The sequence below is a fragment of the Lissotriton helveticus genome, chromosome 2_1, assembly GCF_964261635.1.
Source record: "Lissotriton helveticus chromosome 2_1, aLisHel1.1, whole genome shotgun sequence".
NCBI classification, from domain to species: domain Eukaryota; kingdom Metazoa; phylum Chordata; class Amphibia; order Caudata; family Salamandridae; genus Lissotriton; species Lissotriton helveticus.
In genome coordinates this window covers 556,741,043-556,755,437 of record NC_136059.1, presented here as the reverse complement: position 1 = coordinate 556,755,437, position 14,395 = coordinate 556,741,043, and the positions used below count along the sequence as shown (strand labels likewise).

Sequence of the window (14,395 nt, the reverse complement as noted above, 5' to 3'; positions counted from 1 at the left end):
GTTCTGAAGCATGAAAATATGCTGTATATAAATGCAATAAACAGGCATGAGCCCAAAATGCATTTCATAACCATGAAAAACTTTTATTTTCATCAAAGAACCTGTTGTAAACAGTTATTAGCCTAAAAGGCTGCATATGAAAAATTGTCTGTGTACAGAAAATCAGACTGGCACCCTGCCTTTAAGGCCCCAGAGAATCTGCACACTTTGCCTTTAAGGCCTCTAGGAGAACTCTGTTCCCATCATGCACCACAGGTGACAGTTAGGTCAGTTCTTTTTTCCGGCTTGTTCTGTGAGGAACCTGGAACTTGAGCTCTGCTCATTTGTAGTATTTTTCTGTCAGAAGTTGGTTTTTCTTACCTTTTTTTGGCAAAAGATTGTTTTGGTGGTGTTTAATATCTTGTTCTGACTAACTGTTGGTGATTTTTTAGTCAGAATGCCACCTTTATTTTACAAATGTTCTTCCTGTGGGAAGAAGATGTCAAAAACGGATCCACACTCTGTTTGTGTGGTGTGTCTTCCAGCTTCTCATAAGGTAGAAGATTGTTATCACTGCCTCAACCTTTCTAGTAGAACTTTAAGAGAAAGAGAGAAAATGAGGTTGCTGGGCCTTCTGGAGAGAGAAAAACGTGGTGAGAAGAGTTCCAAGGGCTTATTATCATCTGCTAAGCCATCTTCTCATCCTAAACGTCGAAGATCAGCGTCTCCAGAAGGTAGAACTAAGAAAACTCGACTCCAGGGAGCGTCGCCGTCAAAAAAGGTGCGGTCGACGTCGAGATCCAGATCGCCGTCAGCATTGTCGGCGTCGAAGAGGGCTCCGTCGATGTTGAGGACTTCGCCGGTGAGGCAAGGTTCAGCGTCTAGACAGTCGCCGTCGAAATCTTTCTCGACGTCGAGACATCTGGTGTCGATTGCTGTAAAGACGACGTCGGGGGTGCCACGTTCGACGTCAAAGACTGGTGAGAAGTCGACGTCGAGGGAAAGGCGTTCGACGTCAAAGGATGGCGTGTCGGCGTCGAAGGTTGTGTCGACGTCGAAGGCTGGTGTGTCGACGTCGAAGGATGGTGTGTCGACGTCGAAGGATAGACCGAGGTCGAGAGAGAGACTTACGACGTCTTCGAAGAAGAGGTCGACGTCGAGAGAAAGGACGACGTCGAAGGAGTCGACGTCGAGACCTAAAAAGAGAAGATCAAGGTCTTCATCGCGACATAAGTCGATGTCGAAGTTTGCTTCGGGCTCGAAGCATGGAGTGTCTAGGTCTCCCCCACCTGAGCACGGGTCGGCATCGAGACTATCCAGACCGGCCTCTCGGACCTCAATTAGGTCTTTGTCGAGGTCAGACATCAGTCCAGAACATTTGTCTTCTCCGCGAGACCAGCAAGACGACAGGTCTGCGGTGGGGCAAGAGGTAGTGCACCAGGACTCGTCTGTGGTGGCTCATTCGGGCTCAACCTCAGGGCAGGTGTCGGATGACAGACAATTGGTGCCCAGACAACGGACTCCATCTGGCTCATTGGTTTCTGAGCACAGTGTAGTTTCCAGAGCCTCCAAGTCTTCAACTGGACTGAATATTGTGCAGGTGTCACCTGAGGCTTCACCTGAGCGTGTAGGGCGGCCTAGTAACTTGTCTCCGAGGTGGCTGGAAAGCCTGAGACATTGGAAGATGCGTCCAGATCCAGGACTGATGGGGATGAGGGCTCCGGTCCCTCAGATGGAGCTGCATAGAAGATCACGCTCGAGGTCCCTAGTTAGAGAGAAATCACGTTCAAGGGAACGAAGGAGGCAGCGATCGGCAACTCCTCAGAGGCGGAGTAGGACTCCTTCATCATCTTCTACGTCATCTAAGTCTTCTTTAAGATCTTCATATAGAGACTATTCTCCCACAATCTCATCTACTCCTCCGTCCAGAGTGTCTCCAGTGGATGATTTGGGCACATTTAATGACGTGTTGTGTCGTGGGGCGAATAAGTTCAAGATCAAGATGGCAGTTCCTCAAATAGCAACGTCAGTCATCTTTGAAACCCTACATCATAAGACGACTGGTAGGCCTCTTCTGCCGTTAGTGCCCGGGTTGATAGAACCAGCAATGAGGACATTCTTAACTCCGGCCACGGTGGGTTCTGGCCCTTCTAGGATTGCTAAGAAGTACAGGGCTCCAGCAGAGGATCCTTTATTTTTGCGTTCTGACCCTCCTCCAGACTCACTTATTGTGGCGGCAGTCAGAAAAGCACATTCTGCGGCATCTACATCTTCTGCTCCACCTGAAAAGGATAGTAAGAGTATGGATTCCTTGGGGAGAAGAATGTGCAACACCTCAGGTTCGGTCATGAGAGTGGCCAGTGCGTCAGCCTTATTGGGCCGCTATGATCGTCTGCTCTGGGACTCAGTGGCTCGTTTTGCAGATAAACTCCCTAAGGAGGATCAGAAAGACTTCCTGGAAATAGTGGAAGAAGGAGGATTGGTGGCTAACCAGAGTATAAGTGCGGCTGCTGATGCGGCGGATCTGTCAGCTCATGGCTATGCACATGATGTTTGTGCTAGACGTACGGCTTGGCTTCGCCTTACGGGACTAAAGCCAGAGGCGCAGAGGAAAATGGTAAATTTACCTTTTAATGGTTCGACTCTGTTTGGCTCCCACGCTGACGACGAAATGTCTAAAATGAAGGTGGAGTTGGACACTCTGAAGGCCGTCGGTCTTGAAAAGAAAAAAGAATTTAGACGTCGGGGTAATTTTCGTCCCTTTGACAAAAGATCTTTTCAGCAGAGGGGCCAACAGTCGAATTGGTCCTCGCAAAATCAAGGCCAGAATCAGCAGAGGTCGCAATTTCAACAGCGACGACCTGGACGAGGCAGAGGCAATGGAAACAGGCAGCAATCCTCTGCTACTAAGCAGCCTCAAAAACAATGAACAGATGCTTCCTCCACAACCGTGTGCCACTCCGGTTGGAGGAAGTATTGTGTGGTATCTGGACGAGTGGAAGCAAATCACAAAGGACAGATGGGTGCTGAGTATCATTCAGAGCGGGTACCTTTTGAGATTCAAGAAGGCTCCTCCTGTCATTTGCCCCCTAAAGATGGTTCAGTGGAATATAAGGCGCTTGCAACAGGAAGCGAACGTTCTTCTAAAGAAGAACGCCATAGAACCAGTACCATCTCAACAGAGAGGTCAAGGCTTGTACTCTCGATTTTTTCTCGTAAAGAAAAAAGGTCCAGCTACAGAGTTCAGACCCATTCTGGATCTGAGAAGACTGAACAAATACATTCGGAAGGAGAAATTTCGAATGCTGGCTCTTCATCAGATTTTTCCTCAATTACACCAAGGGGATTGGATGTGCTCCATCGATCTGAAAGATGCGTACTTTCATATTCCGGTATCCAGAAAGCATCGCAAGTTCCTCAGGTTCCAAGTAGGGGCTCATCATTACCAGTACTCAGTACTCCCTTTTGGCCTGAGATCAGCTCCCAGACCATTTTCAAAATGTATGGCGGTAGTGACAGCTTGTCTTCGAAAGAGACGGATTTTCATATATCCGTACTTAGACGACTGGCTTCTGAAGAGTTCTATCGATATGCCTCCAACTCATGTGCAAGTTGGGTCTGCAAGTCAACTACAAGAAGTCCATAATGAATCCCACCCGGAAGATCCACTACCTGGGTGCACAGCTGGACACAGAAAAAGAAAACGTGTGTCCCTCGGAGGAGAGATGGTCATCTATCAAGGCGAAGTGCGTGCTTCTCCTCCAGTATGCACGTCCGACAGTTCGTCAAGTATCCTCTCTCCTGGGGTCCATGGCATCATGCATATTCATCGTGCCAAACGCACGTTTGCAGATGCGTCCTCTGCAGCAGTGTCTGGAAGGTCAGTGGAAACAGAGGACGGGACGCTGGGAGGATCGAATTCATCTTCAACAGTCGGCAAGAGATTCCATTCGGTGGTGGATGAAGAAGGCACACTTGATGAAGGGAGTTCCTTTTCATCAGGACCCACCAACGCAGACTCTAATCACAGATGCCTCTCTCCTTGGTTGGGGGGCACATATGGGCCCTCTTCAGGTACAAGGGCTATGGTCAGACTTCGAGAAAAGATATAACATCAATCTACTCGAACTCAGAGCGGTCCATCTTGCTCTCAAGTCTCTGGCTCCATCTCTACAGACTCGGTCCCTTCTGGTGCAAACAGACAATACAACAACAATGTATTATCTAAACAAGCAGGGGGGTACCAGATCCAGGACTCTGTCCATAGAAGCCCAGACCATCTGGCATTGGTTACTTGCACGGGACCTGTCCATAACAGCAGTTCACCTACCAGGGAGTCTCAACGCAGAGGCGGACGGCCTCAGCAGAGACTTCGTCGAAGCGCACGACTGGGTTCTCAACGAAGACGTCGCGCTCAGCATTTTTCAGGCTTGGGGAACACCAGACATCGACAACCGCCTCAACTTCTACGCTCCCAAACGCCACCTCCGATCGACCAACCACGCCCTCGCCGCCGTCCCCCGCATCCGAAGAGCGACAACAGGAGGAAGGTCCTTCTCCTACCTGGCCGCCAAGACCTGGAACTCCCTCCCGACCGACCTGCGCCTGACCCAAGACCACCTCTCCTTCAGGAAGAAGCTCAAGACCTGGCTGTTCGAGCAGTAGCAACACCCCCCCCCCCCCAAGCGCCTTGAGACCCTCCCGGTGAGTAGTGCGCTCTACAAATGTCTTTGATTGATTGATTGATCTGTTCGCAGACGCGGCAAACACAAAATGCCCCGTCTTCGCGTCCAGGTTTTCCCAGAAAGGGTCTCAAGGGAATGCCCTTTTGATAGACTGGTGTCAAAGTTTGCTGTACGCCTTTCCACCGACACCGTTGATACCAGCAGTGATCAACCGGATGTACAAGACCAACTCCAGAATGATATTGATTTGCCCGGAGTGGCCACGCCAGTGGTGGTTCCCAGATCTCCTCCAGTTGTCAATCATCCCACACAGGAGATTGCCTTGTCGCCCGGATCTTCTGTCCAAGCAGGAGGGGCGAGTGTTTCATCCCAATCTGCCCTCCCTGCGCTTGGCAGCATGGCTCCTGAAGTCATCCAGTACGGACATTTACAGCTGAATCCGGAGTGTATGAACATTCTTAAGGAGGCAAAGCGGCCTTCTACAAGACAATCCCACGGATTTAAGTGGAAACGCTTTTACCTCTGGTGTCATAGTAAAGGTCTTGACCCTATTCATGGTCAAGAACAGGTGATCTTGCCTTATCTTCTTTATCTTGCTGAGTCTGGTTTGCAGTTTAGTTCTATCAAGGTCCATCTTGCTGCAATAACTGCTTATAGAAAATCGCCAACACAGATATCGTTTTTTCGGATGCCTGTGGTGAAGGATTTTCTAGAGGGGTTAAGGAAGGTGTTTCCTCCAGTCAGGTCTCCTTCTCCACCTTGGGAGCTTAATGTGGTATTGACTAAGTTGATGGGTCCACCATTTGAGCCCATACATAAAGCTTCTTTGCAACACTTATCTTGGAAAGTAGCATTCCTGGTAGCCATCACTTCTGTCGTAGAGTGAGCGAAATTCAGGCTCTGTGTTGCAAGGAACCGTACACAGTTTTTCATGGAAACAGAGTGGTGCTTAGGACTCATCCTGCTTTTCTACCAAAGGTGGTGTCGGATTTTCATGTTAACCAATCCATAACATTGCCTATTTTCTTTCCAAACCATTCGAGTCCGGCTGAGCGGACTTTGCATTCATTGGATCTAAAGAGGGTTTTGAAATTTTACTTAGATAAAACGAAGTCTTTGAGACACACGGACCGTTTGTTTGTGAACTATGGTCCTACGAATACTGGTTTGGCAGCATTCAAGAGATCCATTTCTAGATGGATAGTGTCATGTATCTTACTGGCTTATCAGCTAGCCCACAAGTCTTTATCAGGTAGACCTAGGGCTCATTCTACGAGGGGGAAAGCTGCTACCACAGCTCTCCGTAGGAATGTGGCTATGTCAGAGATATGTAAAGCAGCTACTTGGCGTTAAGTGCATACGTTTACACCCCATTACTGCTTGGATTCTGATGCGCAGACTGATGCACAAGTGGGACAAGCATCGCTCAGAAATGTGTTTGCTGTTTCCAGTTAAACACTGTATTTTTAAAAGTGCAGCTATGCATTTATCTGTTCGCCGGCTTCTAGTGGGTATGAGCTTGCTACTCTATTCAGTGCTTATGACTATTAATGAGTATCCCCTGGAAGAGGAGGATTAGTTACTTACATGTAATCCTAGTTCTCTTCCAGGGGTATACTCATTAAAGTCATAAGCACCCTCCCGCCTCCCCGGGCGAGCAGTAGTATTGAAGTTTGTTCAATATGTATTATGAATTTTTTAAGTGCAGATTCCTGCTAAAAGTTTACTGTACCGTACAAAAGAACTGACCTAACTGTCACCTGTGGTGCATGATGGGAACAGAGTTCTCCTAGAGGCCTTAAAGGCAAAGTGTGCAGATTCTCTGGGGCCTTAAAGGCAGGGTGCCAGTCTGATTTTCTGTACACAGACAATTTTTCCTATGCAGCCTTTTAGGCTAATAACTGTTTACAACAGGTTCTTTGATGAAAATAAAAGTTTTTCATGGTTATGAAATGCATTTTGGGCTCATGCCTGTTTATTGCATTTATATACAGCATATTTTCATGCTTCAGAACGTGTGTAATGTTGGCTTTATTAGCCTATGTATATATGTTAGGCTGCATATTATGGTTATTATACATGTATATGTGTATAATTAGTTTAGTACTATGTACTTTTTGATATATTTACACATATATATGTATATTGTTATGTGTTCCGGGTTCCCGCTCATGGGCGGAGATAATTCAGTGCTTATGACTTTAATGAGTATACCCCTGGAAGAGAACTAGGATTACAGGTAAGTAACTAATCCTTGTGGCAGTAGCTTTCTATTTGTAAATGGAAAACCAGCATCATTGACTGTAGTATTCGTATTTCTGGAACTTGTTACTGAATTCAAATACAGTTTAACTTTTAGAAAGAGTGGGTGGTAATCTGTGTTTAAGAAGTCCAAGGTTTTCACCCTTTTATTGGATATCAAGATCAGGCAGCAGTCGAAAAAGTATCCTGGGGCCTCTCCAAATTCTCGAGTGCCACCATACACTATGAAGGCACTCGAGAATTTAGCGAGACGGTAGGGCGAATTTCCACTTTAGCACTTTTAACGGATTTGAAGTGCTTTCGTGCTTCCCTCTGACAAAAAGCTTTTGGCTCGAAATGCGTTGGTTATTGTATACAAAGGTTTTTTATTTTCTATATTATAAACAGACTCTGTTTTTCAGAAGAAAAAATGTGCATGTTAGCACATGCAATCCTCATTCATAGTGTACACTGTAGGTCTCAGGCATACATACAGCATCACCTTCTCGGCAAGTGCTTGTAAGAAGATAGCACAGAGAAACATGAACATGTATTGAGAAGACAATTGACTTGGGCTCTCCATTCCTCATGCCTGGATACCCCCGGAGTGATAAGCCGCGATATATAAATACTGATTGATTGATTGATTGAAAGGGTTGTGTATGAAGGCAGAGGATGCCCTAAGAAGTTAGACAGAATCTAGGGGAATTGGAGAACTTATTATGCACTTGATGAAGAACATGAAATGAAATGAAATGATTCGTACTTGTAAAGCGCACTTATACTCATGAGTGTCTTGGCGCTATACGCATACCGCTGTGGAACCCTTCTTGGCTTTTCCCTGTGAAATGCCCACTCCTGGGCACCCCCAAGGTGAAGCCAGGCATCCCAGCGCTGTTGGGGCCGTTGTGGAGATTAAGCAAGCTATTGCCCAGAGTCGCAGTGTGGGACCCATGGTTAGAATAGGCACCGAGGCGAGAGTTATCAGGTCCGAGGAAATTGAGCCCGAGACCCGCCGAGGCGGGAATTGAACCCTGGTCCCGGGCCAGACCAATGCCTCAGGGTCTGCCGCTCTAACCATTGAGCCACACTTCTCCACACATATATAGGACATAGGAGCATATGTAGTAAAAACCAGTGTTGCTAGTCTTTAATAGCGATTTTTTGGAAATCGCTATTAAGGACTCGCAAAATGGAATATACGTAGGAATCGCAATATTAATTGCGATCTCTTAATATTCCTTAATTGCAGATCGCAAATTGCGATTTGCAATTAAGGAATAGTTTTCCATTCATTCTGGGGAGACATTAGCAATTTGCGAGTACCCATTAGGTACTCGCAAATTACGAATGCAAATTCAAGGGTGTCAAAAGAACACACTGTTGCCCCCCAGAAATATGTATGTGGCCACATGGAACTTTGAAAACTGCGAAAAAAGTGCATTTTTCAAAGAAATCTCAAATTAATTTGCGATTTCTTATGCCAAAATTTCACCACTTGGGTGCATCCTGCATCGCATTTAAAGAATCTCAATTTGAGATTCCTTAAATGCACTCGCAAAATAAGGAATCGCAAATTTTGTGATTCCCTATTTTGCCATGCCCTTTTGTGATCATACATCCCAAAAGACCTTTTCCCGTTCGCAAACGGGCCGATTCTGTGAATCGTCCGTTTGCGAGAGGGAAAAGGGCTTGATACATATGCTCGTATGTGCTTTCCCAACAGGGAATCCTCCATATAGAAAAGGTGAGATGGGGTAGACCCCCACAAGGAGGTGGAGAGTGGATAAGACAATCCATTAGGTTACAGTGGAGGGGTCGTGGTGGAGGAATATAATGTAGGGAGAAATCCCCATTTATGAGTCTATACTGTGCATATTGGTTTGTTCCTTCAAAAAACAATAACATTATTTAGAGAAAAAAAGAGTGGTACCTGGTGTTGATACCCAGTTAGAGGGTGGAAGCATTGGATTTATTTGTGACACAGTCTGGACCAGTACTGTGTGACCATAAGTACAATGCAAACCAGGCAAAAGTTTAATCACCATAATAAACAGCTGACTAATGAATTCAATCTATGTTTAATATCAGTGCATTGTACAAAAATGTATTAAACTAAACCAATATATAACTTATTTGACAGATCCAACTTCAGATACGTAAGAAAAAAGCAGGCTTGGGTGCCCAAATGGCTACTTCAATTGAGGACATGCCCGCAGAAAGCAAGAACAAACAGAACTGGGAGCTGGCCCGCAAAAGATTTTCTGAATTCTTTCCGAATATCAAATTGAAAGACACGCCCCAAGGCACACCTTGGGTCAAAGAGACATCAGAATAATTAACCACCAAGTGTTTATCACCATGTTATAATGGACTCTGTTTGCGGAAAAGCTGTTTTTGGAACTTGACCAGTATGTGGAGCATACATTTTTAGTTCTACTGATGTAAAAATATTTTGGTAACCGCCATATGTTGGATAATTTGGCGTTCATATAGGAAAACAAGCACAGGTAAACTAGAGATACAATGTATTTAGATGGGGCTGAGAATGTAAATACTGTAACATCATTGAATTGTGCATGTGTTTCTTATTGTGCAACTAAGATTGTTTTTTAAATGCAGTGGATTAAAAATGACTGTTTATTTTTTAAGGTTTCACTGACTCTTAATGGTATGTATTTCTCTTACATATGTAAAGTGCAGCGCTGCAGAAGAGTAAAAACATGCAGTGAAAAAAAGAAATAACTTTCATACATCTACGAATTTCCCTTCAGATTTTTGCGCGAAGGATGGCTAATCACAAGTGGATTTGGACAGCCACATATTCCACACAACGCATTGTGGTCTAGATATCTCCCAAAGGATGCTTCTTTTGTGCTATAAAACTCCTGAGAACTAATACAAAATCTCTTTTAAACAACAAGGACTTGTGCTTTGTAGAAGATTGTGATTTCACTGCAATATAGAAATTATTTGAGAGAATACTGTTTCTGGTAATTGTCATGAAACAAGAGAACGGTTCTGTTTAGATGTTATCGATAAACTAGCAACATTTGTTCATAATTTAGTTTAAGATTAGAATGGATGGAGACGACAGTTACTACTGAAGCTATTTTTATTCGGAAAGGACGATTTTAGGGATAGAAACGTCCTGTGAAATTATCTTTTGCATAATATTTAAAAAAAAACAGAAATGAATGTTAAGGCTCTACAAAAGATAGATATATCTTTCAAGATGAAGATAATATAAAATGTTGCCTAGTGTATCAGTTGCTAGGGTTAGGGAACTATATTGACCAAAAGAGTGAACAGATTTACTGGTAGAAAAGAGGAGTATAGTCAAATGGGTATGGAACAGATGTGCAACAGATAACAAGGTAAAAGGACTACGAGTAGGGCATTGTACATTCAATGGTGAATTAATCAAGTTAAAACATAACTCCTTCTCAAAAAAGGTTGTAAGATCCCATGCATTACTAAATGGAAGGAAATGCATCTTTTCCAATGACCACCCCATAGTTTTGGATTGCTGCTGCTGGTTTTTCGATTCTGATAATGCACTGAGGCCTGTTAACCAGACCTCAGTGCCAGTGTTCTAACCCATTACAAAGTATCTGTTGAATTGGCTACCACCCATTGTAAATATTCAACTTACTTATAAGGTCCTAGTATATGGTACCCAGGGCTTGTAAGTTAAAGTATCTATTCAGAGCTGCAGCACTGATTGTGCCACCCTGAGAGGGAAAAAACACAAAATGGCTCCCAGCCTGCCACTGAAGCCTGGAAGAGCATTTTTAAACTGCTAGTTCGCCAATGCTATTTGAACCAATGGCAAAGTCCTCACTTCCCTCAGCACTACACATGTCTCCCTGAAGGCCTATCGAGCCCTAAGGGAGGGAGTTGTATGTTATTAAGTTGGAAATATATTTTCTTATATTCTAACAGTAAAAAAAAAAAAGTGTTGTTTTTACTGTAGAAAGGCTTTTGCCCCATTGGCCAGTACAGAGTTCAGCCGGACCTCTTAGCTCTGCTATCTTCTGATTGGGACTACTAAAAATAGTACTTCAAGGTGTCAAACTAATTGTGGCATTAAACCTGACTTGATGTCCAAGTAGAATTTAATGCCACTTTTAAGTAAAAGCAACTTTTAGAAAGTTGCCATGCTGTTCCCTATTTTATCGAGTGGCCATTCACAGATTCTGGTCACCACACAACCTTTTGCCCTCCTAGGGAGGTGTCTGAACTACTCCCCAGCCCAGGAATAGAGGCTTGCTGCAGAGAAGTGTTCCCTCCCCCTTGCAGGAGAAGCCGCCTTTGATAGGCAAATGTCAAGCGCACTCGAGATAGGCTGTCCTTTTGTTCAGGTAGATGGGTTGGCGGTGAGAACAGAGGGGGGAAACCAGTTGCCAAACCATATTTTCTGTGGGTGTGTAGGCCACATGTAGCTTCACCTCTAGGGTGGGCTCTACACACCAAGAGAAGGGTGCAGACATCTTGGGAGTGGGCAGAACAGTTCATTCTGGGTTAGCTAGGTGCCACACATAGCCATAAGTCGTCATAAGGTGGAAGGGATCCTGGTAGCCCATTAGCTTGTGACTGCATCATTATAAAGGAAGTGATCACGTAGCTGTATTATAATATCAACAGTGGTTCTGTCGGGTGCGAAACTGATTACTTCAAAACATATCTGCAAACAATTTACATTCGGTTATGTAATCGAAAAACGAGCTTGGCTAACCATTCAAGCTCTCTTCTCCTTTTTTATAATATAAATCCACACTATGGGGCAAAAATCAATTAATCAAATAGTTATTCATTGATAGATGTTTCACATGATTTTCATTTAATTGAAGTTAAATTCACAATTCATCCCCAAAAAATTTTCACCGGCGCATTATTAGAAAAAGGTGACTAAACAAGTGACACAATAAGTGCAGTGGTGACATTCAAAGTGTACTATATACAGTGAATCAGGGAAGAAAGAAAAGGAAAAGATAATGAGATTAGATGGCCAGTATGTATCTCAATTAAGGATTTTGCAATGTATTGTTTAAATGGGACTGTTTGACAAATGAAAATCCTATACTGGTCCGAACAAAAAAGCGTCGACGTTTCGACCCTCTGGACGCCTTGATTGCGGGTCTAGGGCGGGTCTTCTTCAGGACATGGAAAGGAGAGTGCGCCAATTTGGTCTTCCCACAGCTAGGGCCTATGAAGTGTCTCGGATCCGAGACATTTTGCGATTTTGGTCGTGTGACTCAAACACCGCCTTGAACCTGCATGAATCAGAATTGGCAAGGCTAATTTAATTGAACCTAACTCGCTCTTGGTCACATGATGGTAACGGCAGTATATCGTCAAGGCTCGGCCAACTAAGGAAGCCTCAGTTTGTTTGGTTTCAGTCTCACACAAAATTGGATGTGAGTAATTCGACCACATTCACCACTTCATAGGCCCTAGCTGTGGGAAGACCAAATTGGCGCACTCTCCTTTCCATGTCCTGAAGAAGACCCGCCCTAGACCCGCAATCAAGGCGTCCAGAGGGTCGAAACGTCGACGCTTTTTTGTTCGGACCAGTATAGGATTTTCATTTGTCAAACATTCCCATTTAAACAATACATTGCAAAATCCTTAATTGAGATACATACTGGCCATCTAATCTCATTATCTTTTCCTTTTCTTTCTTCCCTGATTCACTGTATATAGTACACTTTGAATGTCACCACTGCACTTATTGTGTTACTTGTTTAGTCACCTTTTTCTAATAATGCGCCGCTGAAATTTTTTGGGGATGAATTGTGAATTTAACTTCAATTAAATGAAAATCATGTGAAACATCTATCAATGAATAACTATTTGATAAATTGATTTTTGCCTCATAGTGTGGATTTATATTATAAAAAGGAGAAGAGAGCTTGAATGGTTAGCCAAGCTCGTTTTTCGATTAAATAACCGAATGTAAATTGTTTGCAGATATGTTTTGAAGTAATCAGTTTCGCACCAGACAGAACCACTGTTGATATTATATTGTATTGCCCAGGTTCTGAGGGATACTGGGTCACCCCATGGTGATTTATATAGCACGTAGCTGTATTGGCAAAATCTTTAATAGTAACAGCCAGCAAGACTTGCGTTGTCTCACTTAGGCCTCTGTCAACTGAAAACCACATAACTGTCTCCCATTCCAACAACCCCCCCACATTCCACACATAATCCTGCACGGGATAATAGGACAATACCACACTTCTGCCCTCTTAAAAAGCTTATTAATATCTACATTCAGATTTTTTAAAACTTTCCAAATTAGGAATCTAAAATGGAATATTACGAATATTACATGTAAATATAATGGAATTTCGCATAACACCTTATCCTACAATGAATTCTTTGAACTTCCCTGGTTGCACCACAATCCTACTAACTCTTCTAATTCATGGTGGGCCACCACAACATTCTTCAGTTCCTCCGCCATGGTCATCATGGCGCCCTTCATTATCTCCTGCAACTCCTTCCAAGGTAGGATGATCAGATTCGGCTCCAGAGTCGACAGTTACTTCAGATCCAATAATTTGATCACAACCATCTTCCTCATGATCCTCAGCCACTTTTTCTCCACACTCAATATCATCTCACAACCCAGAATCCACTGGGACAGCCCCATTATCTTTTCCATAAACGAATTTTGTTACACTTTGATTACATACTAAAATACCCTCTAATCGATTAGTTCCGCTGCATTGGAGAAAATACTGACAACACAAAGTAGGTCACGGTACTTACCCAACCCCTTCCTAACTCCTACGCAATTCTTGACGCAAACTCAATCCACCACTTGCAGGGTAGCACTCTACACGCCATGTTTGCACCCATAATGTACCTTGTAAACATTTTGTGCTCTTGTGATATTTTCCTTCACTACCTCGCTTCACCATTCTTTTTTCCTGTCACCCGCCAGCCAAGCAATATTATACTTGGTATATGGTTGCCTCCCCCTAAGCGCTTTAAAGGGACTGTAACCTGTAAGCGCAGGGGTAATCCTGTATGCCCATATCAATTTATTGAGCTCCACTTCCCAACTCACTCCAACATTAATAGCAATTTGAACACTTCCTATGATAACTCTGCTGAAGTGTTTCACTTCCCCGTCGCAGGCGGTATTGATACGAGGTACATTTATTTTTCACCCCCTTCCTGCCTAGGAAATCTTTTGTAAAACTCGACACAAATTGAGAACCACTGTCACTCAATAATACCTTGGGAATGCCTTCTCTAAGAAATATCTTTTCCAGGAAAGGAACAACTACTTTAGAATCCACCGTAGTTAAAACTTCCACTTCAGGCCACTTTGAAAATAAATCCACCAACACCATCACAAATTTACAGGTGCCATTAAGTTCTAAAATTGGTCCCAGAATATCTATAGCCAAAATTCCCATGGGCCCTCCGGACATTCAGTAGGACACAGCGAAGGCCTACAATTCTTTTGACAC

At 43.9% G+C, this 14,395-nt stretch overlaps 1 protein-coding gene across 2 annotated transcripts in view; it reads left to right on the top strand.

Moving 5' to 3' along the window:
* AGGF1 (angiogenic factor with G-patch and FHA domains 1) overlaps nucleotides 1–9,560 on the top strand; it is a 425,972-nt gene extending 416,412 nt beyond the window's left edge. For both annotated transcript variants that reach the window (XM_078675220.1, XM_078675222.1), the window contains exon 14: nucleotides 9,049–9,560. In XM_078675220.1, the coding sequence (XP_078531346.1) occupies nucleotides 9,049–9,243 (195 nt within the window). In that variant the 3' untranslated portion in view covers nucleotides 9,244–9,560. The remainder of the gene's footprint in view (nucleotides 1–9,048) is intronic.
* Nucleotides 9,561–14,395: the final 4,835 nt, after the last annotated feature.